The sequence below is a fragment of the Elephas maximus genome, chromosome 4 (assembly GCF_024166365.1).
Source record: "Elephas maximus indicus isolate mEleMax1 chromosome 4, mEleMax1 primary haplotype, whole genome shotgun sequence".
NCBI classification, from domain to species: Eukaryota; Metazoa; Chordata; class Mammalia; order Proboscidea; family Elephantidae; genus Elephas; species Elephas maximus.
Genome location: NC_064822.1, coordinates 24420676 through 24448385, shown reverse-complemented (window position 1 = coordinate 24448385; position 27710 = coordinate 24420676). Strand labels below are relative to the sequence as shown.

General features: G+C 42.2%; 1 protein-coding gene across 7 annotated transcripts in view; it reads left to right on the top strand.

Moving 5' to 3' along the window:
- Positions 1 to 27500, top strand: part of SVIL (supervillin) — a 199435-nt gene extending 171935 nt beyond the window's left edge. For 3 of the 7 annotated variants that reach the window (XM_049881717.1, XM_049881720.1, XM_049881714.1), the window contains 9 exons: positions 10325 to 10476; positions 13116 to 13221; positions 13927 to 14134; positions 15906 to 16039; positions 18175 to 18330; positions 20656 to 20799; positions 23264 to 23388; positions 26220 to 26375; positions 26470 to 27500. In XM_049881717.1, coding sequence (XP_049737674.1) covers positions 10325 to 10476; positions 13116 to 13221; positions 13927 to 14134; positions 15906 to 16039; positions 18175 to 18330; positions 20656 to 20799; positions 23264 to 23388; positions 26220 to 26375; positions 26470 to 26556 — 1268 coding nt within the window. In that variant the 3' untranslated portion in view covers positions 26557 to 27500. The remainder of the gene's footprint in view (positions 1 to 10324; positions 10477 to 13115; positions 13222 to 13926; positions 14135 to 15905; positions 16040 to 18174; positions 18331 to 20655; positions 20800 to 23263; positions 23389 to 26219; positions 26376 to 26469) is intronic. The other 4 variants (XM_049881718.1, XM_049881716.1, XM_049881715.1 and 1 more) reach the window with 2 other exon arrangements.
- Positions 27501 to 27710: the final 210 nt, after the last annotated feature.

Below are 27710 nucleotides of genomic sequence, written 5' to 3'. Positions count from 1 at the left end.
TTTTCCCCCTCCTTTCTCTTGAACACCCGGCTCCATACACCATCTTTGCTTCTTGACAGGCTGTGAAGCGCTGCTCAGCTGGGAAGCTGTTTCCCTGGTCTGTGCTGCCACACTGGCAGGATCCGTGGGGCCTGGTTTTATTTTATTTTGTTTATTTCTTTTTCCTTTCATGGCTTGGGAGATCCTTCTAGCCAGGCTGTACTGCACAGCTTGGGAGCCACTTCCCTGGTCTGCATAGCCACACTGGTGGGATCTTCGGGGCATTTTTTTTTCTTTTCTCTTTGCCTTTTTTGCTTTTTCTTCATTTCTCAGTTTCTATCTCTCTCTGCTTTCCTTCCTTTCCTGTCTCCTGAATACCTGGCACTGTGTGCCAACCTACCCCTTGTAGACAGGCTGTACCCCAAGGCCTGGGAGCCACTTCCCCAGTCACCAGTGGGATCCCTGGGGGCAATTCTTTTTTTTTTTTTTACTTTTTTTCCCTTTTTATTTTTTCCTTTTTGTTTTTCTCCATTTCTCAGTTTCTCCTCTCTCTACTCCAACAGCAAGCTCCCTCAGCACTTTTTTTGTGTTTTCTTTTGATTTTTTTGACTCCCCTTTCTCTCTCCTCTCTTCTCTCTCTCTTCCTTTCCATATCCATCTTAACTCCGCACATCACAACCTGCCCCCTCTTTCCTGCCCACCTGCACCACGTGCTGCATATCACACACCCGAGCAGCACAGGCACAGCCTACCAAAACTGCCCTGCACTGACCCCCAGCCCACATTGTCAGCCCCAAAACATGCCACAAACAACCCATCCCAGCCCCTCCCCTTCAGCTGGACCTCCCCTGCTGCACCACAGCTGAGCAACTAGCCCAGGCCATGGGACAAGGAGGTGAAAAGTATTATGCCCACAGATTAGTAAACAACAAAAAACGCACAGCCCGCCTGCTCAGACATAACCAAATAAAACAAAAAACCAGGAAGAAATGAACAAATCTATAATCAATAATCAAAGAAAATAACTACTGAATGTCCTGAAGACAGCAGACAGTATCCAGACATATTTAAAAAAAAACAGGTCATAATGGTTCCAGTAAGCATCCCAAATAAAACCCCAGATGACTTTCCAGGAGAAGAAAAGGCACTAGATCTACCTAATAGGGAATTCAGATTTCTAATATTCAGAGGTATCTAAGAGTTGAAGCAAAAAGCAGACAAAAATATAAGGAAAAGATACACAAATTGATGGAAAAGGCAGACAAAAAAATGGAAGAATTCCCAGGAAAATAATACGGGAACAAAATCTCAAAATAAATTCACTAGAAATCATATAAAAACAACAATTAGGAATCTAAAAGATAAGCAACAAGATTTCAGAAATTGGCAGTGTCACAGAAAGTCTGAGGGGCAGGTTTGAAACAATGGAAGAAGGATCAGTGAGATTGAAGAGACACACTTGGATACAATTTTGTTTAAGGAAAAATCAGAAATAGGAACAAAGAAAAATGAAGAAACCCTGAGAATTATGTGGGATACAATCAAAAGCAAAACTTTGTGAGTGACTGGAGTTCCAGAACAAGGGGAGAAAACAGAAAACACAGAGAGGATCACTGAAGAGTTGCTGACAGAAAACTTCCCTGATATGAAAGATGAAAAGCTGTCCATCCAAGAAGGTGAATGAACCTCATATAAGATTGACCCCAGAAGAAAATCACCAAGGCATGTTGTAATCACACTTGCTGAAACCAAAGACAAAGAAAGAATCCTGGGGGCAGCTCAAAAAAATGAAAAGTCACATACAGAGGGGAAACAATAAGACTAAGCTGTGGTTACTCGGCAAAAACCATGCAGGCAAGAAGGCAGTGGATTGACATATATAAAACCTTGAAAAAAGAAAATTGCCAACCAAGAATAATATATCCTGCAAAACCCTCATTCAAATATGATGGTGAAATTAGGACATCTCCAGACAAACAGAAATTAAGGGAGTATGTAAAAACCAAATCAAACTTACAAGAATTATTAAAGGGAGTTCTTCAGTTTGAGAACAAACAACATCAGACAAAAGCCTGAATCTAGGACGCATGATCACACCAGCCAGATACCAACCTAGGAAATGAACTCTCAAGGACTGTTCAGAACAATAAAGGAGGTAATAAACAGTGTAGCTATAGAACTTTGTAATGGAGAGGAAACCAAGACGATACCAAGTAATAATAGACTGGTTCAAACCCCGGAAGATAAGGGTAAATTTCAAGGTAACCACAAAGAAAGTTAACAAACCTACTCATCAAAGCAAAGAAGAAACACATGAAGTCTCAGTAAAAACAAAAGAAAAATGAAAAAAAAATCCACAAACAAAGGGAATTCAGCACAGGAGACTAACAGAAACAAAGAAAATGCCTGCACCACAAAAAAAAAAAAAAAAACACTACACAATGAAAGCAATAAACTCACACCTATTAATAATTACACTGAACATAAATGGCCTAAATGTACCCATAAAGAGACAGTGTGACAGAATGGATAAAAAGCAGGATCCATTAATATGCTGTCTACAAGAGACACACATTAGAAATAAAGGCATAAATTTATTAAAAATCAAAGGATCGAAAAAACACAGCAAGCAAACAGCTACCAAAAAAGAACAGGAGTGGCAATAAAAAAACTCAGGTAAACATTAAAACAAAATCCACCATAAAAGAGAAAGAATGGCACTATATAATAATTAAAGGGATAATCCGTCATGAAGATGTAACCATAATAAATATCTACACATCCAACGACAGGGCTCCAAAATACATAAAACTAACAGCAATGAAAAGAGAAATTGACAGTTCCACAGTCATAGTAGGAGACGTCAACACATCACTCTCAGTAAAAGACAGAACATCTACAAAGAAGATCTAAAAAGCACAATCAGCTAACTCGACCTCATAGACACATATAGAACACTCCACCCAACAGCTGCAAAGTGTACATTCTTTTCCAACACACGTGGAACATTTTCCAGAATAGACTACATCTTAGGCCATAGAGCAACCCTCAACAAAATCCAAAACACCGAGATAATACAAAGTATATTCTCTGATCACAACACCTTCAGGTAGAAATTAACAACAGGAAGAGCAAGGGAAAAAATCAATTACATGGAAACTGAATAACACCTTGCTTAAGAAACAATGGGCAATAGAAGAAATCAGAGATGGAATCAAAAAATTTCATTCTCAAATGGGAATGAAAACACATCATACCAAACCTTGGGGACACAGAAAAGGCAGTCCTCAGAGGTGAATTTATAGCAACAGATGCACACATCAAAAAAGAAGGGGACAAAATCAAAACATTAGCTATATAACTTAAATAAAGAGCAGCAAAAGAATCCCACAGCCACCAGAAAAAAAGAAATAATAAAGATCAGACCAGAAATAAATGAAATAGAAAGAATCAACAAAACCAAAAGTTGGTTCTTTGAAAGAATCAACAAAATCAACAAACTACTGGCCAAATTGACAAAAGAAAAACAGGAGAGGACACAAATAACCCAAATAAGAAACGAAATGGGGGACATTACAACAGATCCACCTGAAATAAAAAGGATCATAACACAGTATTATGAAAAACTATACTTCAACAAATTTGAAAACCTAGAGGAAATTGACATATTTCTAGAAACACAGTACCTACCTAAACTAACACAAAACAATGTTGAAAATCTGAACAGACCCATAACAAGAGAAGAAATTGAAAAGGTTAAAAAAAAAAAAAAAAAAGAGTAAAATCTCCCCCCCCCCCAAAAAAAAAACCTGATCCAGATGGCTTCACTGGAGAATTCTACCAAACATTCAGAGAAGAGCTTATACCAGTACTACTCAAACTATTTCAGAACATAGAAAAGGAAGCAATACCTCCAAATTCATTCTATGAAGCCAGCATAGCTGTGACCAAAACCGGGCAAAGGCACCACAAAAAAGAAAATTATAGACCAATATCTTTCATGAATATAGATGCAAAAATTCTCAACAAAATTCTAGCCAATACAAAAGGACAAATATTGTGTAAGACCACTATTATAAGATCTTGAGAAATAGTATAAACTGAGAAGAACACATACTTTTGTGGATGCGAGGGGGCGAGGGAGGGAGGGTGGGAGAGGGTTATTTACTGATTAGTTAATAGATAAGAACTACTTTAGGTGAAGGGAAGGACAATACTCAATACAGGGAAGGTCAGCTCAACTGGACTGCACCAAAAGCAAAGAAGTTTCCGGGATAAACTGAATGCTTCAAAGGTCAGCGGAGCAAGGGCGGGGGTTTGGAGACTATGGCTTAAGGGGACTTCTAAGTCAATTGGCAAAATAATTCTATTATGAAAACATTTTGCATCCCACTTTGAAATGTGGCGTCTGGGGTCTTAAATGCTAACAAGCGGCCATCTAAGATGCATCAATTGGTCTCAACCCACCTGGATCAAAGGAGAATGAAGAACACCAAGGTCACACGATAACTATGAGCCCAAGAGACAGAAAGGGCCACATGAACTAGAGACTTACATCATCCTGAGACCAGAAGAACTAGATGGTGCCCAGCCACAACCGATGACTGCCCTGACAGGGAGCACAACAGAGAACCCCTGAGGGAGCAGGGGAACAGTGGGATGCAGACCCCAAATTCTCATAAAAAGACCAGACTTAAAGGTCTGACTGAGACTAGAGGAATCCCAGCGGTCATGGTCCCCAAACCTTCTGTTGGCCCAGGACAGGAACCATTCCAGAAGACAACTCATCAGACATGGAAGGGACTGGACAATGGGTTGGAGAGAGATGCTGATGAAGAGTGAGCTACTTGTATAAGGTGGACACTTGAGACTGTGTTGGCATCTCCTGTCTGGAGGGGAGATAGGATGGTAGAGAGGGTTAGAAACTGGCAAAATTGTCACGAAAGGAGAGACTGGAAGGAGGGAGCGGGCTGACTCATTAGGGGGAGAGTAAGTGGGAGTATGGAGTAAGGTGTATATAAGCTCATATGTGGCAGACTGACTTGATTTGTAAACGTTCACTTAAAGCTCAATAAAAATTATTAAAAAAAAATTCTAGCCAATAGAATTCAGCATTGTATCAAAAAAACAATACACCACAACCACGTAGAATTCATACCAGGTATGCAGGGATGGTTCAGCATTAGAAAATCGATCAACGTAATCCGCCACATAAATAAAAGAATCACAGGATCATCTCAGTTGACACAGAAGGCATTTGACAAAGTCCAACAACCATTCCTGATTAAAAAAACTCTTAATAATATAAGTGTGGAAGGGAAATTCCGCAACATATTAAAGGGCATCCATATAACACCAACAGCCAACATCATTCTTAATGGAGAGAGGATGAAAGCATCTCCCTTGAGAACAGGAACAAGACAAGGATGCCCTTTATCACCACTCATATTTAACAGTGTGCTGGAAGTCCTAGCTAGAGCAGTAAGGCAAGAGAAAGAAATAAAGGGCATCCAAATTGCTAATAAAGAAGTAAAATGTCCCTATTTGCAGATGATATACTATACATAGAAAACCCAAAAGACACCACAAGAAAACTACTGGAACTAATAGATTCAGCCGAGCAGAAGGATACAGGATAAACATAGAAAAATCAGTCGAATTCCTATACACCAATAAAGAAAATGATGAAAAGGAGATCAGGAAAACAATACCATTTTTATTAAAAAAAAAAAAAAAAATTAGCCCCCCAAAAAATAAAATACTTAGGAATAAATCTAACCAGGAATGTAAAAGACCTATAAAAAGGAAACTACAAAACACTACTGCAAGAAACCAAAAGAGACCTATATAAATGGAAAAACATACCATGCTCATGGATAGGTAGACTCAACATTGTGAAAATGACAATTCTGTCCAAAGCAATTTACAAATACAATGCAATCCCAATCCAGATACCAACAACATTCTCTAAAGAGAGGGAAAAACTAATCATTAACTTTATATGGAAAGGGCATAAGCCCCAGACAAGTAAAGCACTATTGACGAAGAAGAATAAAGTAGGAGGACTCACACTCCCTGACCTCAGAACATACTATACAGCTATGGTATTCAGAACAGCTGGCACTGGTACAATGACAGATCCTTTGACCAATGGAACAGACTTGAGAACCCAGATGTAAATCCATCCACCTACGGTCACCTGCTCTTTGACAAGGGCCCAGTGTCCATTAAATGGGGAAAAGACGGTCTTTTTAACAAATGGTGCTGGCAAAACTGGATGTCTATTGGCATAAAAATGAAATAGGACCCATACCTCACACCATATACGCAAACTAATTCAAAATATACCAAAGATCTAAATATAAAGCCAAAAGCTCTATAAATCATAGAAGAAAAAAATAGGATCAATGCTAGAGGCCCTAATAAACAGCATTAACAGGATACAACCATAACTAACAACACACAAACTCCTGAATATAAGCTAGATAACTGGGATCTTCTAAAAATTAAACACTTATGCTCATCAAAAGACTTCCCCAAAACAGTAAAAAAGAGAAGCTACAGACTGGGGGAAAAAAAGTTAGCTTTGACAAATCCGACAAAGGTCTAATCTCTAAAATCTCCAGGAAAATTCAACACCTCTACAACAAAAAGACAATCCAGTTAAAAAATGAGCAAAGGATATTAGCAGACATTTCACGAAAGAAGACATTAAAGCAGCCAACAGACACATGAGGAAATGCTCATGATCACTAGCCACTAGAGAAATGCGAATCAAAATCACAATGACATACCATCTCACACCAGCATTACTGACAGGAATCAAAAAAAAAAAAGCAGAAAATAACAAATGTTGGAGAGGCTGCTGGGAAATTGGAACTCTTGTGCATTGTGGTAGGAATGCAAAATGATACAACCATTTTGAAAAACAATACGGCACTTCCTTAGACAGAAATACAATATGATCCCGCAATCCCACTCCTAGGAATATATCCTAGAGAAATAAAAGTCATCGCTCAAATAGACATATGCATGCCCATGTTCATTGCAGCATTGTTCACAATGGCAAAAAGATGGAAACAACCTAGATGCCCATCAACAGATGAATAAACTATGGTACATACACAATGGAGCACTACTCAGTGTTAAAGAACAATGATGAATCTGGGAGACATGACATGGATGAATCTGGAGGGCATTACGCTGAGTGAAATAAGTCAATCACAAAAGGACAGAAATTGTATGAGACCACTACTATATTAAAACTCACGAAAAGGTTTACACATAAAAAGGAATAATCTTTGATGGTTATGAGGGACAGGAGGAATGGGGATGGAAAAATACTAAATAGACAATAGGTAAGTGGTAGCTTTGGTGAAGGGTAAGACAGTACACAATACTGGAGAAACCAGCACAACTTGTACAAGGCAAGGTCATGGAAGCTCCACAGAGACGTCCAAACTCCCTGAGGGACCAAATTGCTGGGCTGAAGGCTGTGGGGACCATAGTCTTGGGGAACATCTAGCTCAATTGGCGTAACATAGCTTTTAAAGAAAATATTCTACATTCTACTTTGATGAGTAGCGTCTGGGGTCTTAAAAGCCTGTGTGTGGCCATCTAAGATACTCCACTGATCTCAGCTCTTTGGGAGCAAGGGAGAATGAAGAAAACTAAACACATAAAGGAAAGATTAGTCCAAAGGACTAATGGACCACAACTAACTACCATGGCCTCCACCAGACTGAGTCCAGTACAACTAGATGGTACCCGGCTACCACCACTGACTGCTCTGACAGGGATCACAATAGAGGGTCCCGGAGAGAGCAGGAGAAAAATGTAGAACAAAATTCTAACTCACAGAAAAAGACCAGACTTACTGACCTGACAAGAGACTGGAGAAACTCCAAGAATATTGCCCCAGGACACCCTTTAAACTCAGTAATTAAGTCACTCCTGAGGTTCACCCTTCAGCCAAAGATAGGCCCATAAAACAAAACAAGACTAAAGGGGCACACCATCCCAGGGGCAAGGAGTAGAAGGCAGGAGGGGACGAGAAAGCTGGCAATAGGGAACCCAAGCTCAAGAAGGGAGAGTGTTGACATGTCATGTGGTTGTTAACCAATGTCATAAAACAATATGTGTACTAACTGCTTGATGAGAAGCTAGTTTGTTCTGTAAACCTTCATCTAAAGTACATTAAAAAAAAAGATCTCATCTTCAAAAAATAAAATAAAATTTGTACATAAGACTGAATTTGGTATGTTGAGGAAATTTGTAAGGAAAATTAGTAAAAAGTCTGTCTTATGAAGCATTTTTTTAAAGAAATGAAACTCTACTTTAGGGATATGCAACTCCCTATTTTAGGTTAGAATGTAAAGGTTATTTATGCATGAATGTATAGTTACATGATGTATTTGAGTGCTTGCAAGTTTTAAGAATATATAAACTGCCCTGGTCTATTTTAAGCATATCTTTCCCCGGTAATCTAATTGATCCTCCTAATTTTCACTACTTTGAAGGATGGGATTGCTAATCAAAGACAAACTTTTGTTCCTATCTAAATTAGCAGAAATTTCAATTGAATGGCTTCTGAATTAATTAGGGGTATTTATAATCTATTCATTGTGGGTTTATATTTCATTCTGCCCACTTAAAAATATGTAAACTTGTTCAGACCAGGTCCACAGTACCTATCACTTAAAGTACTTATACCAAGTGCTTTAAGAAATTATTGTAATCATTTATGAACACTGTTTTATACAGTACTTTGCTGAATAGAGGACCAATAAATTAATAAATATAGCCTCTGACTTCTTAAAAAAAACCAAACCCAGTGCCGTCGAGTCGATTCTGACTCATAACAACCCTATAGGACAGAGTAGAACTGCCCCACAGAGTTCCCAAGGAGCGCCTGGTGGATTTGAACTGCCAACCCTTTGGTTAGCAGCCGTAGCACTTAACCACTATGCCACCAGGGTTTCCTCTGACTTCTTAAAAAAAAAAAAATTTTTTTTCACTTAAAATAATTTTTTTTTTTTCTTTCTTCTTCTTCTTCGTACCTTCAAACTTCAATATAGCTGTTATTTTGTAAATCGGATTGGGGCTGAGAAAAATTGACTTAATATGGAACCAGATAATCCAAAGTTGGCTTAAGGAGTTTTTAATGTGTGTGGGTGTTACACCCACCTCTCTTCTCCCTGTGTTGATTTCTCACTTACTGGGACCACCCAGGCATTTGAGTCAAAAATCTCTCCTGGCCCTCCACCTAGAAGGTTCTGCCTCCAGATTATTGTCATTTCAGGCCTCAGTTCAGCAGTCACCCACTTCGGAGCTATTGGCTCAAAAAGGCCCTTGGCAACCTACCCTACCATGTGTCACATCCTCACAGCACTCATCACCACCTGAAATCTTGCTTATTATTTATCTCCCCTGACTGGAATTGACACAGGGACCTCGTCTGTCTTGTTCATTGTAGCCCTAGTATGCTCGAGTCTCCAGCACATAGTAGGTACTCAGGAAATATTTTTTGAACAAATGAATGAGGGAAATCTATAGTTAAATATTTTCCTAAAGTTAGAGATTTTCAGGTCCAAAGTGCTGTCTGAAATGACCATTTGACCAATTAACTTTGCATGACTGCTGTTGAGAGCCAGCAGTTAAATCTGCTTTATGCTCTCGGTTAATGTTCGTTGAGTGGCTACGAGGTGCCAGACGGTAAGGATAAAAAACTTAATCCAGGCTACAGCCCTGGTGACAGATATTATTTAAATCCCAGATTATTTTCTGAAAGTGATATGTCAGCAATTTATCTGTTCCATTTCTGACAGAACTTGGAAATGTCTGTTTTCTTTGTTCACTAGAATCTCTTTAACAGTCTAAATTTTTTCCTTTGTGCTGGACGCTGATCCAGCTGTTGTCGTCTATATCTCTTCACTACCAGCTCATCTTCTCCCAGAGAGGGGCAGAATGTGGAAAATGAGCGTGTGTCTTTCTGAGGCCTTGGGTCTGCTCTCTGTCACCATTTTCCTGTCACACACTTGGAGTGGTCCGCAGCCTTCCTCCAAGGATGATAGGTGGCTTTCTTAGGGCGTCAAGAGGGCCCTTCAGATCACTCTTCTCCAGTTTGGAGGCTCTATGTCAGTTAGCAGGAAGAAAGGCGGTTTTCCTCCTCCTGTGGGATGACTTATATTCCTTCTGAGTGTGAATGATTTCTCCTCTGACCAAGCCCCAGAGTGTTCTCTTTGCTGCTGGTCCTCTCAGACTCTGGAGATGTAAGCTGTTGATTTGCCCTTCCTCTGGCTTGTCAGTCACTCACCTCACGCTCTACCGTTCTGTCTGTTTGCAGTGGGAAGTCGGCAGAAGGGGGAGCATCCCATGAGAGTGGCTGGCAAAGAGAAGTGTGTCTACTTCTTCTGGCAAGGCCGGCACTCGACCGTGAGCGAGAAGGGGACATCAGCGTTAATGACTGTGGAGCTGGACGAAGAAAGGGGTGCCCAGGTGAGCCCCAAAGGAGAGCTGCTTCACTGGGACAAGGAGAAATGAGAACTTCCTCCTTGTCCTATCCAGGGAGCTGGGAGATGCCTGGCCTGGTCCCTGACAACCTGATTCTAATGAACAAAGACAACGTTATCCTAGTCCGGCTTCTCTGTGCCTCAGATCTTCTCTCTCCGCAGCTCAACCAGGAAGGCCCACTGGTTGTAATATGATTTTAAACCTTGTATCTGTAAATAGTAAATGTACAAAACAGGAACGAGCGACAATGAGTATTTTTAAAAAGTTCCCACCTAACTAATAATTGAAAATTTTTCAGTGAAACCAGGAGATGCAATTTTCCACTTCTAAAACCGGTAGAGTTATTAAAATAGATCTGGCATTGGCAAGCATACAGTAGGATGGGTACCCTTGTATGCGTGCATCTGTCTGTTGGGAAGTGTAACTTGGTACAGCCATTCTAAGAAGCAATTTTGGCTCAAGGACCTTAAAATGCTTATGAACTTTGATTAGCTATGCCACTTCCACAAGTCAATTCTAAGGAAATATCCAAGATTAATGTAAAAATTGAGTATTTTTATTGTCTCTATTCCTGACAGCAGCCCAGGTGATTTCTCTAGAACATAAATCAGATCAAGTTACTCCTTTGCTCATTGTCACACTTGGATACAATCTCAACAGTCTTCCATTGTTCTGCCAAGACCTTTGTGGGCCGTCGTGCACACCTCTCCAGTCCCCTCCCATGCCACTCCAGCCTTGCCAGCCTCTTACTGTTGCTCAGATGCACTTCTTTCCTCCCACCTCAGGGCCTTTGCACTTCCTATTTTCCTTTCCCAGTCTGGATCCACAAATAACTCTCAACTTAATATGGTGGAGGTTTCTGTTCAAAGGCCGTCTGGTCTCTCTCTTACATTCAAATCTCTCCCCATCTGCCTGTCATTCCGTCACTTTAAAATGCTTTGTTTTGTTTTCATGTAACTTACCACTATCTAAAGCTATATAATTATTTCATTTACTTATTTGTTATCTATCTTCCCCCCACAAGCATGAAAGGGACCTGTGTGTCTTGGTCTTATCTACCATTACAACCCCAGTGCCTGCATAATGCCTGGGAGGCACTACTGCCCAAATCTAGTGTTTTGTAAACATTTCTTTGTTTACATTGTAAACATTTCTATGCCTATGGTCCCACCCTTTGATGCCAGTAATTAACTACTGACTCTGGGGTTTTGGAAAACGTGACACCATAGGCAAAGATCTTTACTGTCTTGGATGAACGAAGGAAGAGAGCAGAGGAATTTTCTCCAGAAATAAATGAATGGTCAGGAAGCCTTCCTGAGTTCCAAGAAGAGGACCAAGACCCAATCATCTTTCCCTAAAAAATGCAGGTAGCCCCCGACTTGCGATGCATTCAGTTATGACAAACCACATTTCACAATCACATGTTGGTGTGTGTGTGTGTGTACTGCGTACAGCGTTGCAGCATGTACTTTGCTGATGTTATCATTCTCAGATGTCCATGTGCAGATGTCCAGCGTTATGACTTACCATTCAAAACACTGCCGTATAGCAGGCTATGAAAACTAAAAAAAGAGGAGGATAGGTATCCCATTTACGTCAGAACTGACTTAAGACGGTCATCAGAATAGAACCAGACCAGGTCTACCTGTAATTAAATGCGTATTTTTTGCTATTGACTATAGTTTTAAAAGAGTTTTTTAGCAACAGTTACATTTTAACTTATTTCTAATTGTGGATGGTTTCAACTGCCTTTTTTCTCTTTTTCTTCTGGTAAAAGCCATGTTATCTCTTCGGAGCACCATGTGACTATGGTTTAATCATGGCTTCAATGTCATCCTTTGAGTTTTGAGCCTTTTAATTGCTGCAGGTTGAACACTTAACTTTTTAATCAATCCAACAGATGGAAAATCATTTTAGACATATAAAATGCTGACACAAAACGCCACTTGATTATGCAAAACAGGGCCTGAGGTTGACAAGTTAACGCATGGAGAGAAACACTTCCTACCTTTTAGAGCTCCCAGCCTGCCAGACTCAATAAACAATGTCTTGCCAAAGTGAGAGTGAGTCGAGTCAACCCTAACGTTATTTATGGCACAGCTAACGCTTGATCCGAAGAAAGTGCTTTAACAGGCAAAGAAGAGGCTGTGTTTGAAAGGCACATCACTCTATAAGTAGATTATTGGAATGATTGCAAAAAAATATATTTTCCCCCCCATAATTGCCAAGTCAGTGAATAGCCATTCTCATTGCTGAGAAGTCTACTTTGTTAAAAATCTGTTTAAATCAACTATGGTATATCCATACCATGGAATACCATTAAAATATCAAAATCAGTGCTTTAAAAGAATATTCTGTGACATAGGAAAACATAAATGAAGAAAACCAGGGTATAAAGCAACATAAAACAACAAATCTTATTTTTGTTTAGAAAAAATATATACCTGAGAAGTACTTTGAAAGGAAGGCTAGAGTTACCCTATGGTTATCTTTTCATGAATTGGATTACCACAGGCATTTGTTTGTACTTCTTGATAGCTTTCAAACTTTCTATAATTGGCATGGATTATTTTTATGATTTTGAAAAACCAGTGTTATTTTTTTCACTGTGTTTAAATTTCCAGGTCCAGGTTCTTCAGGGAAAGGAGCCCCCCTGTTTTCTGCAGTGTTTCCAGGGAGGAATGGTGGTGCACTCAGGGAGACGGGAAGAAGAAGAAGAAAATGTGCAAAGTAAATCAATTTTACTGTTGGAATTAAGTTTTTTTCTTTTTCTCCTGGAAGGTATTTTTATAGGCAAGAGATTGAAAATAAGTCTCTCTTCATATAGCTGTGGCTTTTCCACTGAAAGCCACCCAACGTTTGCCTTATAAATCAGCTTTATGAGGACTGAATAACCCCCGTGGAGTTTACTTCAGGATCTAATTTTGCACGAATGAGGCTGGAAAATTACTTCATGTTTGACTGATTCCTCACAGTTGCTCTGCCCATTCTTTTTAGAAGAAAAAAAAAATGAGCGATCTTCTATTATAAATCATAGGATTGTTGTCGGCCAGCATCTAACTAAAAAATGTTACCTTTAAAGCCTTTAAAACAAATGCCTGTTATATCATTTAACAAGGTATTTTATACATTTCATAAAAACAGTTTTTCTGCACTGCCAGCTTTTGGCAACCTGCTTCTAACTCCGAAAGGATTTGCCTTCTGGAACGGCAGTTAGGCTGGCTGCCGTTGACGCTCAGCACAACTTTGTGCACGGCACAGCCTCTGTCAGGGCTCTGCGTTCCATTCCACCAGGCTCTGGGTTCCGTTCCACCAGTCCCTTTGCATCGTGGAGTGCAGTGTGTGTTGGTGGTGGGTGGCAGTGGTCTAGAATGGCAGCCTTGCCTGTCAAAAAAAATGGACACCCTAACTCCGTACCACTGGTGCCCCCTGCAGGTGAGTGGAGGCTGTACTGCGTGCGAGGAGAAGTCCCCATCGAAGGAAATTTGCTGGAAGTTGCATGTCATTGTAGTAGCCTGAGGTCCAGGACGTCCATGGTTGTTCTCAATGTAAATAAAGCCCTCATTTACCTGTGGCACGGATGCAAAGCACAAGCCCACACAAAGGAGGTTGGAAGAACTGCAGCAAATAAAATAAAGGAACAGTGAGTATTGTGTATCTGTAGCAGACTCACCTGCCACAGGGCCTTCCCTGCGGGGCACATGGTGAACAAATTTCAGGAGGCCTCACTGAGCTTCTTTTATCATCCTCCCTGGTGACTGGTATCTCCTCCACTCTCCCCCCGAAAGAATGATGTTTGAAGATTGAACGTTTAGCTTTGCAAAACACAAGCAGGTTAAGGCCGAAAGGATTTCCAAGTTCCCAGTGGAAGCTTACAGCAAATGTCGTCAGAGACCTCTGACATTCTTAAGAGATACAACATTCATATCAGCCAAAGCCTTCAAATTTGAGGGTGTCCCCCACTTTTTGAGGATCTGCCTGCCGAAAGAGAAAACCTAAGAGGTGCATGGAGGGTGAGGGGAATGACTCCAGCAAGTACCTCATCTTCTTTCTTTATAAGCATGGCTCCACTTGTCAGCTGTAAGCCTGGGATCCTTTAACATTTAAAGAGAGCAAACTCCATGTATCTTTTAGGGATTCAGAGTTATAGTTTTGTCAGAACAGTGGAATGTTAAGAAGCATTTAGTTAAAGAAGGATTTATGAAACCACCGACTGGGTCAAACTGTAAGACGTACCTCTTCTAGAGAACAGCTGTATCTCTCTGTTCTGAAGGCGGCCACCTGACAGTGAGTTACTGTAATCTCTGGGCAGCTCTCCCACACAGCACCCCAGCTGTTGGGGACTCCAGGCAGGTGGCTCCTCTCTCCAGCAGGCACCCACAGCTGCCTACCTAGAAAGATAAAAGGTCAGTGTGATGTGGCATTAAGTGAGGAATCAGGAAAGAAGTAAAACTAAAATTTGGAGATAAAGCCAAGGGTAAGTATAGTACTCCAGATGTCCACTAATGTTCTCACTACCTCTCTAGACGTGAGCTGCGAATGTGGCTCTGTACATCCATGTAGAATGGGAAATAAAATGTTTAAGAAATCCCACCGTCAACTGTTGTTCGGGAGATGCTCAGCATATTCTCATACCAAGACCTGGAAGGACCTCGGTGACATCCTCACAGTAAAAATGAAGTCTTCTAGAAGCACAGCACACTATCAATATACGATTTGGTAAAGGCTGTTCTCTGGGAGTATCTGGGCACACGGCACTCTGACAACTGTAAGCCCAGCACTGTATGGCCAGGACTGAGAGGAGAAGGGAGACAGCTGGTCTTCCGCCAGGCAGGCAGATTTGAGCAAGATGTTTCATTTTCAAACATTCTTTGAGGGGGAGAGTGAGAGAGACAACTTGTCGCTGGGGGGAAATGGTAGATGAAGCTCAGCGAGGCTTCCAGAGGTGCCAGGGATTTTTCACATGAAGCCCGGAGAAAAAACAAAACAAGCAAGAAACCATTCGCTTATTCATTCACCAAATGTTTTTCAGGCACCTACTTTGTGCCAAGCAGAGTTAAGCACTAGAGATGCCAGTGAGCAAGTCCAAGTCTGACCTTTTGGAGCTTACCCCTAGCAGGAGAGGACAAGAAGCATTAGATATGGACCAGTATATGTGAAAATGTATATTATTTTCATTACATATTCTATATAACTGTAGATTCCTCCCTAAGGGCAAATCCAGTTATCACACCCCGCCCCCACCCTACACACACTCTCATAAACTGCACAGCATTTTTTCCTCCATTAGTAAGAGTTGCTTTTTTTAGAGAGTAGAAGACAGATGGTGAACTGATGCGTAGATTGAGTCTTGAAGAATTTTGTACTATGACAGTTGCCAGACTTATAGAAAACGACCTGAGTTTCTCCTACAGGTGCCCCCTGGAGGCAGGACTGCACAGCAGCAGCAAAGTGACAATACACGAGTGTGAGGAGGGGTCGGAGCCGCTGGGATTCTGGGACGCTTTAGGAAGGAGAGACAGAAAAGCCTACGACTGCATGCTACAAGGTAATACTCCGTATCCTTTAATCATGTTTTTTTAAGCCCACTCGCTGATTTATCCAGTAAGTATTTATTGAGCATGTTAGTCTTTATGTACAGGACACAATGAATGAGTGTGAAGTTAGAATGTAAGAGGTTGGAGAGGCTGGTGAAGAGGTAGGAAGGAGGGACTGTCACCAACTCACTTAAGAAGTTGAGTAATAAAGGAAGGAAAATACAGTCACTGGAGTGGCATCAGGTGAAGAGGAGGACTTTTAAGCGCCATACATTTTTATGTTACCTATGTTTGTACTGGAAACCCTGGTGGTGCAGTGGTTAAGAGCTTCAGTTGCTAACCAAAAGGTCAGCAGTTCAAATCCACCAGGCACTCCTTGGAAACCCTATGGGGCAGTTCTACTCTGTCTTCTAGGGTCGCTATGAGTCAGAATCAACTCAGTGACAATGGGTTTGGGTTTTTTTTTTTTTTTTTGGTTTTTTATGTTTGTACTATTTTGGATGGATCAGAAGGCTGTGGTTGAAAAGAGGAATTGAACTGTAGTGATGGGATGATTAGAGGAAGCAAGTCAATGAGGGTAGGGATGAAGGGCACCAGGGGAAGTTAGCCTTGGGGAGAGGGCCTTTGTTCTTGATTGAACATCTGCTACATGCCCAGCTTTACACTCAGTGCTGTGAACTGGCCCCGTGACAGTCTCCTTTGTCAGCTAGAGGTGGGAAATGCAGATGACACCTGGGTGGATGGGGAGTAGAGCAGTCCCTGGAGGACACATGCCTGTGTAGGGGAGCACTGGCTGCCCTCCTGCACTCTGCTTTTATTTATTTATTTCTCTTGTTAATATTATATTTGGAGCCCTGGTGGCACGGTAGTTAAGAGCTAGGCTGCTAACCGAAAGGTCGGCAGTTTGAATCCACCAGCTGTTCCTTGGAAACCCCGTGGGACAGTTCTACACTCTAGGGTCAGTATGAGTCGGAGTCAACACAATGGCACACAACAGTATTATAAGTCAATCAAGGCCTTCCCCACTCCCAACATAAGTAAATACTGTTTTTCTTCAGATTTTTTATTTCATGCTTTATAGTAATTCTTCAATTTATCTGGAACTTGGTTTGATCAGTATCTTGTCCAGTTTTCTCTCCCAAGGGGTTAGTTTAATGTGGGCACGAAGGTGACAGGTTCCCCCTTGGTGACTGCACTCACAAAGCCTCAATGTTGTTGTTAGGTGCCATTGAGTCAACTGACTCATAGCAACCCCATGCGAGAGAGTAGAACGCCCCATAGTGTTTTCTTCGCTGTAATCTTTACAGAAGGGGATCTCTAGGTCTTTCTCCTGCAGAGCCTCTGGGTGGGTTCGAATTGCCAACCTTTCAGTTAGCAGCCAAGCACTTAACCATTGTGCCTTCAGGGCTCCTTCACAAAGCTTAGGGGAAAGGTACTGCCTGCCAAGGTCATAGAGACTCAGCCTGCCTGAGATGTCAATTATGTTTTTGTCTTAATAGCAACCACAGGAGAAGTAGCCATCCTTGGATGTTGGGATAGGAAGCAGGGGAGGGAAGCAGACCTTTGGTCCCATTTCCAGAGCCCTTTATAGTCATCAACCTGATTTGAAAAGATGATGACCACTGTTAGACAGAGTAAATAAAAACCCATTGCTATGGAATTGATTCTGACTCATAGCGACCCTATAAGACAGAGTAGAACTGCCCCATAGAGTTTCCAAGGAGCACCTGGTGGATTTGAACTGGTGATCTTTTGGTTAGCAGCCATACCTCTTAACCACTATGCCACCAGGGTTTCCTTTAGACAGAGTAGATGTTCCAGTTCACTAAAGTGAACTTGAGTGTGTACATATGGCCTTTCCTATCTTAAAATACAGATTAACATAAGAAAAGCTAAGGTGTTGTTAGAGTACCTTATATATATTAACTCATTTAATTTTTATGTAGTCAAAGAATAAGTCTCTTCCCTTTTGAGTATTTCTTTTACTACTATGATTAAAAAGGACTTCTCCACTTCCAAGCTCAGATAACTCTTACTGATTTTCCTAATTCTTTGTCTGTTTTATATTTTACGTTAGTTCTTCAATCATCTGGAATTTACTTTGATGTAGATTTTGTCTTTCACTTTGTTCTCTTTTCTTTTAAAGATCCTGGAAATTTTAACTTCACGCCCCGCCTATTCATCCTCAGCAGTTCTTCTGGAGATTTCTTAGCCACAGAATTCATGTATCCTGCCCGAGACCCCTCTGTGGTCAATTCTATGCCCTTCCTACAAGAAGATCTGTACAGCGCGCCACAGCCAGGTGAGGCCTGTGGGAGGGGTGACTTGTGCTGAATGGAAGGTACACCTTCCAGGAAGCCTTTTTATTTTACTTTAGCACTTAATAAGCATTTCCTATGTGTCAGGTACTCTGCCAAACTACTTTCTTATATTGTCTCATGTAATCCTTATACCTATACCAAAAGGAAGGTGATATCATCCACATATTACAGTAGAAGAAACTGAGGCTCAGTTACTTACCTTGCCCCAGTTTCTCAGTTAAGTAAGACTAGGTTGAGCATAACAATGTCAGACCTGGCATCTGTTTTATTCTCCCAGCCTTTCCCTCAGTCTTGTTACTTCATGGTCCCAGTTGACTGCCACTGCTTCAGCCATCATATTTACGTTCCAGACAGAAAGAAGGGGAAGGGGGCAAGGCATATGATAGCCATGTCTCTCCCTTTTATCAGATAGAGAAAAATCTTCCCCAGAACCCCCTAGCCAATATCTGCTTACACCTCAATGGCTAGAACTCTGTCACATGGCCACCCAGGCTGCAAAGGAGCCTGGGAAAGCAAGCAGTTAGCTTTTCCAACCTCTAATGGAAGTGGCAAAGGAGAAGGGAGTTGAGAATATCTGCTGAGTTAGCCAAAGAACAATGTCCGCCATACCAAGGCAATACAGCAGAGCCAAGACTCCAGCCCATGTCTTCTGATTGCAAGATTAGAACTGGTTCCACCAGACCATTTTCTCAAGACAGAAATCTCTGTGTTCTGATTCTGGTTGGGACTGTCATAAGAAGCTGGGCTATACAGACCTTCTCCCCCCTCCCCCGCCCCCCCAACAAGTGTGAGACTATCTGTCCTGCTCTCGTGGTTTGTTCACTTTTATATCACAGGAACCTGGAGCTGTAGCCAGAAACTTCCCCTTATGCCAACAGCCCAGGTCCCCAGCTTCAAAGCTTGCCTAGTACAGATCTTGTACTGAGGGGAATATTTGCAAGTACCTTAAAAAGAGAGAAGGCTACCACCCCTCATCACCCAGTGGCTCAGGGTGGATTGTTAGTTGTCACTGGGCTTTGAAAGCATGTCATTTTCACAGACTCTTGAAAGGTATGCTAAGAAAGGACTCATGGAAAAACAGTCGGGCTGATGGTTTAAAGAGAAAAAATGAGGATGACAAGGCAGAACAGCCCATTTCTGTCTAGAAAGAATCGTGGACTTGAATCATCTGCTCAGCACCCATAACAAGGGTCGTGACCAAGCATGACCTATAGGTCCAGCATGGTGCACTCTCCAGTTTTAATACGCTCTTCGGGGGTAAACCATGCTAACAACTCCTTATGCCAACAAGCACACGTGTTACCTCGTTCCACTCGAGTCACAGCCCTAGCCATCTCCAGAAGGGTCGGGCAGGCCTGTGGGTGAGCTGGGGCAAAGGAAAAAGAAACTGCAGGAGAGGTGTGGAAAGGGGAAGAAAGAGGCCCACATCATTGCTGCCACACCGTCAGAGAGGCTGAAATCTCCTAAAACTGGCCAAAAAGCCAGTGTAAATCTTTTTATCACTTATTCACTATTTTTAGAAGTATCTCTAAAAAGTAAGATCCATAGTGTCTTAGTTTGCTAGGGCTACCATAACGTAACACCACAAATGGGTGGCTCTGAAGAACTGGAATTGTCTCAGATCTGGGCCTTGGCTCTAGAGGGGGTCCTTCCCAGTCGGTAGCCCCAGGAGTTCCTTGGGATCCCGTGGCTTGTAGATGGCTCCTCACAGGGTCTCTTCCCTCTGTGCATGTGTCTGTCTATTCTGCTCTTTCTAGAAGACACCACTCAGAAGGGATTATGTTTAGATCCCAATGTCCTCATTAACATAACCAAAGAAACCCCCTGTTTCCAAACAGGAAATACATATTTATAGGTACGAGGATTAGGACTTCATCACAGCTTTGGGGGGGACACAATTCAATCCATAAAACATAGGAAATTCATAGCTTTTTACTATATCGTGCACCTGAAATTTGCATTATTTTAAATACAATGAAGATGCAAGTAATTAATTTCTTATCTGAATTTTTACGGTTTCATTGATTATTTTCATATCACTGAGTATGACACAATACATTCTCTTCCTGAAACGCTCTTTAGTAATAAAAGAAAAGCCTTTCTCTACCTACAAGCTCTTTCTGGCTTAACTTTCAAAAGGCCTAGTTGTCATGAGGGCCTTCAATTTGCCCATTTGCCTTTGAATTTAACTACCAAAGGGATTTCCCGTCCTGCCGCCTTGGTCAGAAGGAAGGAATAGAGTAGGGGGTGCCTGCACCTGCCATGTAGGAGCTGCTGACCGTCTGGTTCTGACTTCACCCCCTCAGCACTGTTCCTTGTGGACAATCATCACGAGGTGTACCTCTGGCAAGGCTGGTGGCCCATTGAGAATAAGATCACCGGATCCGCCCGCATTCGCTGGGCCTCAGACCGGAAAAGCGCCATGGAGACGGTGCTCCAGTACTGCAAAGGTGAGGCCCTTCTGTAAGGGTGGAGCTGCTGAGCCAGCAGGTGGACTGGAAGTGGCCCAGGGGCATGCTACAACACAGAGGGGCCCAAAAGTGGGCCAGGGGCATGCTACAACACAGACGGGCCCAGAAGTGGGCCAGGGGCATGCTGGGACACAGAGTGGACCGGAAGTGGGCCGGGGGCATGCTGGGACACAGAGTGGACCAGAAGTGGGCCGGGGGCATGCTGGGACACAGTGGGCCAGAAGTGGGCTGGGGCATGCTGGGATCCCAGATGAACGGGAAGTGGTCTGGGGGCATGCTGGGACCCCAGATGAATGGGAAGTGGGCTAGGAGCATGCTAGGACCCCAAATGAACCAGAAGGTGGCTGGGTACATTCTAGGACCCCAAATGGGCCAGAAGTGGGTTGGGGACATGCTAGGACCCCAAATGGACTGGAAGCGGGCTGGGAGCAAGCTGAGAGCCAGACCCTGCATGGATGTAGCAGCAAGAAGTGGGCTGGGGGCAAACTGGAGAGCCAGGACCCTGCGTGGATGCAGCAGCCAGGCAAGGTGGCACCCTATGTGGACCAGAAATGGGCTGGGGTGAGTGGAGAGCCAGGACCCAGTACCCGGCATGGACTCAGCAGCAGGAAGTAGGCTGGAGGGCAAGCAGCAAGCCAGGACCCCTCCAGGCAAACCCCAAGCATACTGTGCCTGCCAGGCTTCCATCCAGAGGCTAAAGCTCCAGGATGGTTTCCTGCAGACTTGGTCCGAATCCCAGACCATTCCTTTCCTAGGCCGCTTCCCTTCCTGAGAGCGTCAGCCAGCATTAATAATGCTGGCAGACAGTGAGGAAACAAATGTTTTCCCTTTAACTTTTTGAGGCTTATTAATTTTGAGATTAGTGGATTCTTGGCTGCCAGCATGAATGAGAATTGGTTTTTCTCTTTTATATTGTGAGGCCATCTCACTCGTTACCCTCAAGGTTAAAGGCTGTATCACAGCTTGCCCTGAACTGATTAAAACCCTTTTGCTCTCAGGATTAATCGTGCTGGGAGACAAGTAGACCTCCACCAGGGCATGTTACCTTCATGCAGGTACACTGTTGGAGGAATACACACTCCCCAAAGCTGGTTGAAAAGCCCACGTGAATCTCTTCCCTTCTCTAAAAGGGAAAATCCGTAATAAGTTTCCAGCTTTTTACTATACCATCCACTTGAAATTTGCAGTCTTTTTGATAAAATGAAGATACCCACTGCTAACGAGTCAATTCTGACTCATAGTGACCCTATAGGACAGAGTAGACCTGTCCCATAGGGTTTCGAAGGAGCAGCTGGTGGATTCAAACTGCCAACCTTTTAGCTAACAGCCCTAGCTCACTGGAGCTCTTAACCACTGTGCCACCAGGGCTCCAAAATTAAAATGCCAGTCATTAGTTTCTTATCTGAATTTTATGAAGGCTTCGTTCATTAGTTTAACGTCACTGAGTATGTACAATAGATTCTCTTCTTGAAAAGCTCTTTAGTAATAAATAACTTTCATTAAACTTTCGCGGAACGTTTATGGTAAAGTGGACTTATAAAATGCCATCCCTACGCTGTCTGATTTGTATTGAACTCATCCTGCAGTTAGGAAACCAGAGGGATGCTTCCACAGGGGAATGCAGGAGGAGAAAACATTGCACCCAAAAGCCACACCAAAAGGCTGACCCCCTCAGGGGTCCAGTAGCATTTTGTTAGGTTCAGACAGTATAGAGTCAGGTTGATTAAGTGTCCCTGTCCCTAGTCGATCATGCTTGGCTGCTAACCAAAAGACTGGAGGTTTGAGTTGACCCAGAGTCGCCTAGGAAGAAGGGCCTGGTGATTTACTTCTGAAAAATTAACGATTGAAAACCATGATGATGTAATGGTTAAGCACTCGGCTGCTAACCAACAGGTCAGCAGTTGAAACCCACCAGCCACTCTGCAAGGGGGAAAGAAGATCTGTTCCCATAAAGATCACAGCCTATAAAACCCTAGGGGACTGTTTTACTCTGTCCTATCGGGTGGCTATGAGTTGGAATCAACAAAGCAACAGCGAGGAGCACAGTTCATACACGTGGAGTAGCCTGAGTTGAAATTGGCTTGACAACAACTGGCTTTTTATTATAGTCATATGTTTAAAATTAGTATTTTATATAAAAATCACCCATGTTTTATTATAAATTACTCATACATAATTTAAGCACCTAGTCAAGAGTTCCAAACAATAACAAAAAGATCTAAAGGGAAATCAGAAAAAGACAAGGTCTTTGGGCCCACGTGGTGGTTAAGCAGTTCGGCTGCTAACCAGAAGGTCGGCAGTTTGAATCCACCAGCTGCTCCTTGGAAACCGTATGGGGGCAGTTCTGCTCTGTCCTATAGGGTCGCTATGAGTCAGAATCAACTCTACGGCAACAGGTATTTTTTAGGGGGTCTACTCACCTTTGCATTCTGTGTAAATACAGGAAAAAACATCAAGAAGCCGCCCCCCAAGTCGTACCTTATCCACGCTGGTCTAGAACCCCTGACGTTCACCAATATGTTTCCCAGCTGGGAGCACAGAGAGGACATTGCTGAAATCACAGAGATGGTGAGCAGCCTTTCCTGTCCTCTCCGGCTTGAGTCGTGGAGGCTTGGCTTTACGTTGGGGAGAAGTAACCAATGGCACTTTCAAAGTGAGAAAAAAAAAATTTTTTTTTTTTCTTTTACAACACGTTAACAAGTCTACCTAGAATTAGCTTAGGAAGAGGAAAAGCCTAAGGGGAAATCAGGTGAACTATCTTGGTAATTTTCTACATAAGGTGCTCAAATTAAAAAATTTAAAAGTAAAGGTAAGTTTAAGGACTTTGAAGAAGATGCATAAATAGACACTAGAATGTCTACATTCTGTTAACTAAAAACATGTCACTTGATGTTACTTGCTTCTCAAGGCCCTTGTAAGGCTCAAAAAAATCCTCATCTTTCCGACATTAACTTTATGCAGAGGAGACAAAATAAACGTGATGAATTAATGAGGAAATGTATTGTGAATCACTCATGATAAGATATTGCTCAATATTTTATTCATCGTGTATTTTATGAGACCACCTGGTATTACCACATGAGGCATTTATCATAACGTTTACTTACCAAAGTAGGTGATTAACCGGAATGTCATATTTCCCAGCCATATAGGAGGAGGAAGCGTGCTCTAGCCACGTAGGACTCCTTCATGTATGAGTTAACAGTACTCACAACAGCAATGCCAGGAGTGTGTGTTTGCTTGTTTGTCTCTTGGTTTGTTGGTTTGGTGGGGGGTAGGTTTATTTGGTTCGGATTTTGTGGGGGGAGAAAATGTGATGAGTGTATCTTAAAGGAGGTCTTTAATAATTTTAGATTTATAAAAAAGAAAGTTCAAGGCTTCATAACAATGAGCAGAGCCTGTGGAACCGTGCAGACAGTGCTGCTCATCCTAGCACGTCGCCCTTCAGCCAAATGGATGTGGTCCACATGGGGAAGGGGCCAACTGCAGGCCTGATCTCTGACACCGTCATAACATTGTGGCTCTGGTCACGATAAATTTGTGATCAACAAAACCTACATGCTGTCGGGGTTGCAAACATTGTCAATGCCACATTAACAGTCTAAGTTCAAGGGCATAACTGGCCATCATTTGTCTGTATTCCCTGAAGATAACTTGGGGTCTGGAAGGAGCACTGGTGGTGCAGTAGTTAAGCACTCGGCTGCTAACCGAAAGGTTAGCAGTTCAAACCTACCAGCCTTTCCATGGGAGAAAGATGTGGCAGTCAGCTCCATAAAGATTACAGCCTTGGGAACCCTATAGGGCAGTGTCTCTCTGTCTTATAGGGACATTATGAGTCAGAATCGACTTGACCGCTAAGGGTTTGGGTTTTCTTTGGAGTGGGCTCTATACTGTCTGGTGCAGGCTGTGAGGGCTTCCAGCCAGAGAGCAGCCTGGCACTCTGCTCCAGCCAGTCATCATCATAATGAACATTCCCTGCGTGCTCACTCTGTGCCAGGCACTGCTTCAGGCATTTTATGTTTATTTTCTCATTTAATTTTACAACAGTCTTTTAAGATTTGTCTTATTAGTATCCCCATTTTACCAGTGAAGGAACTTAGGTACAGAAACATAAAATGCCCTGCCCAAAGTCTCAGTAATGGTGAGCCAGCGCTCAGATGCAGGCGCTCTCTCTCCAGAGCTGACCCGCTGTACCTTTGGTCTGTACCATATGTTGTTGAACTTGTAACAACTACAAGCCATTCATTCCCTCACCTACCCACCTACCCACCCAAATTTAACACAGAAAGATGATTACCCAGAATAACCTATTCTAGATTAAATGTGCAGAAAGGTTTAAAAAAAAATCTTGATTCAGCCGCAGAATACTGTTATATTGCTAGCTACCATCAAGTCAGCCTCAACTCGTGGTAATCCCATACACAACAGAACAAAAGGCTATCTGGTCCTGAGCCATCGCCATGATTGGTTGCTGATCAGACCGTTGTAATCCATAGGGTTTTCATCAAGACTTTCTTCCAAATTGCCAAGACTTTCTTCCTAGTCCATCTTAGTCTGGACACTCCACTGAAACCTGGGCAGCAGCAGAGCGACACGCAAGCCTCCAGTGACGTATGGGCGGTGGCCACACATGAGGTTCTTTAGCCGGAAATCAAACCTGAGTCTCCTACATGGAAAACAAAAATTCCACCGCTGTCCACCATGGGATTTCTTATAAGGTTGATTATTTTTAAATATTTTAGAACAAATTCCATTATTTGGATATTTCAGTATTTAACTTCGAATTAAATATTCTTATGTTATAATGGACACTTGTGACAGTCTCTAAACTTTTTTTTCTGAGGCAGCCTAGAACAGGAGTTATTTTAATCTTGCCAGTGGCAGAAGAAAACATTTAGAAAATGGGAAACCTGCAAGGTTTTGGACAACTCATTTCAGTTTCAAGGACTTTGTTTCCTTCTTGGAGAAATGAAGATCTTAGCCCCTGCCCCTCTAGGCTGAGATGTGAATTGGACAGAGTTATATATTCACGTTTGTATTTCAGTGGTAGAATTCTCACCTTCCATGCAGGAGACCTGAGTTCAATTCCTGGCCAGTGCACCTCATGGGCAGCCACCACCCAGTGAGTGTTGCTGTGGTGCTGAACAGACTAAGGTGGACCAGGAAGAAAGGCTTGGTGATCTACTTCTGAAAATCAGCCAGTGAAAACCGTATGGATCACAACAGTCTGCAACCCGTGATGGAATGGTGCAGGCAGTGTTTCATTATACTGTGCGTAGTGCGGCCATGAGGTGGGGCCAACTCCACAGCAGCTGACAACAATATATATTCCCAAACACCTGATAAGACATATTCACATGTAGGACATGGCGTTCTCTCTGCTCCCTCCTCCCCTCCAGGATACGGAAGTTTCTAACCAGATCACCCTTGTGGAAGATGTGTTAGCCAAGCTGTGTAAGACCATTTATCCACTGGCCGACCTCCTAGCCAGGCCACTTCCTGAGGGAGTCGATCCTCTAAAGCTTGAAATTTACCTGACCGATGAAGACTTTGAGGTAAGTGTTTCTTCAGGTGGGATAGCAGTTAAACAACAGGCTTAGTCCAGGGGTCCTTCTACTCACCCACTGGCATTTTCTCCCAATTCCTCAGTTTGCACTAGACATGACACGGGATGAGTATAACTCGCTGCCCTCCTGGAAGCAGGTGAACCTGAAGAAAGCTAAAGGGCTGTTCTGAGCGCTGGCGCGTCGTCGGGAGAGCGCGCTGGAGGAATCTCTGTCGTCGCTTTCAGGACCCTCGGACCAGGAAATCGGAGAGTTTTTTGGACTGGTATTTCTGAAAAGAAAGCAAAACAAAACGGTTTTAACCCGAGTTTTGAAAAACTGAAGTGATCATACTGCTTGTCCTGGAGTTGTGTATTTTGTAAATGTTTAAGAGAACACGTTGGAAACTTTCTTTCCCCGGTTCAGCAGGTAATGTTAATAAAAATATCTTTTCTGTGCCCTTAAGCGGCGGTTCCTCAGCAACCTCTGCCACACTGCTGTGCTCTCGCTTCAACTAGCCGCTGCCTTTTCCCTTGTTTTTTTTTTGTTGTTTTTGGAAGCAGTTCTCTTTATAAAGTGTTATTTTGATAGTTTGTGGATTCTAAAATATATATATATATTTATATAAACACCAGTATAAATCAAGTATGTATTTAACAAAGCAATATGTATTCATTCACTTTGAAGTTTTTTTTTTTTTGGTGTCAAAATAATATTGAAAGGTAGATGGAGTTGCTTTTGTTGAATTAGCTCAGCCACCAGTATGTATCTTTATACACATTTGGAAACGTTTCCTTCAGCATTAAGTGTGACTTGTTCTGAGTACTGCTTCCGGTGCTAAAATGAACAAAGAATTTGTACTTAATGACATAGATTCTTAAGAATCTATGTGAATCAACCTTTCTACCTTAATATTAACCCCAAAATGTATAGTGCCTTGTTTTTATGTACAGTTTATATACAGAGAAGTTTGGTCTGCATTTTTGATGATGGCTTGGAACATTATCTACAGTTTTACTCTAAAATAATAGAAATAAAAACATCTCGATTTCTAATACCTGTTGTAAACATTTAACATGTCTTTTGTGTTCTAGGACTCCAAAATAAAGCTTCGGAATAAACACAACAATTAATTGATTGGTTCACATTGAATTCCAAGCATGTTCTTTTCTGAAAAATATTTTTTGTAAAGGTTAACGGAGAACCAGCATTGCCCCATTAAATATTAACAGCTGTAATTTTGGATTTAGTTTAGGGAAAGATTTTATACAAGATGACAAGATAATAAGATTAAATAGATATTGGACGATCAAGTTAGTTCCAAGTCCTATATTGAAGACTTACTGT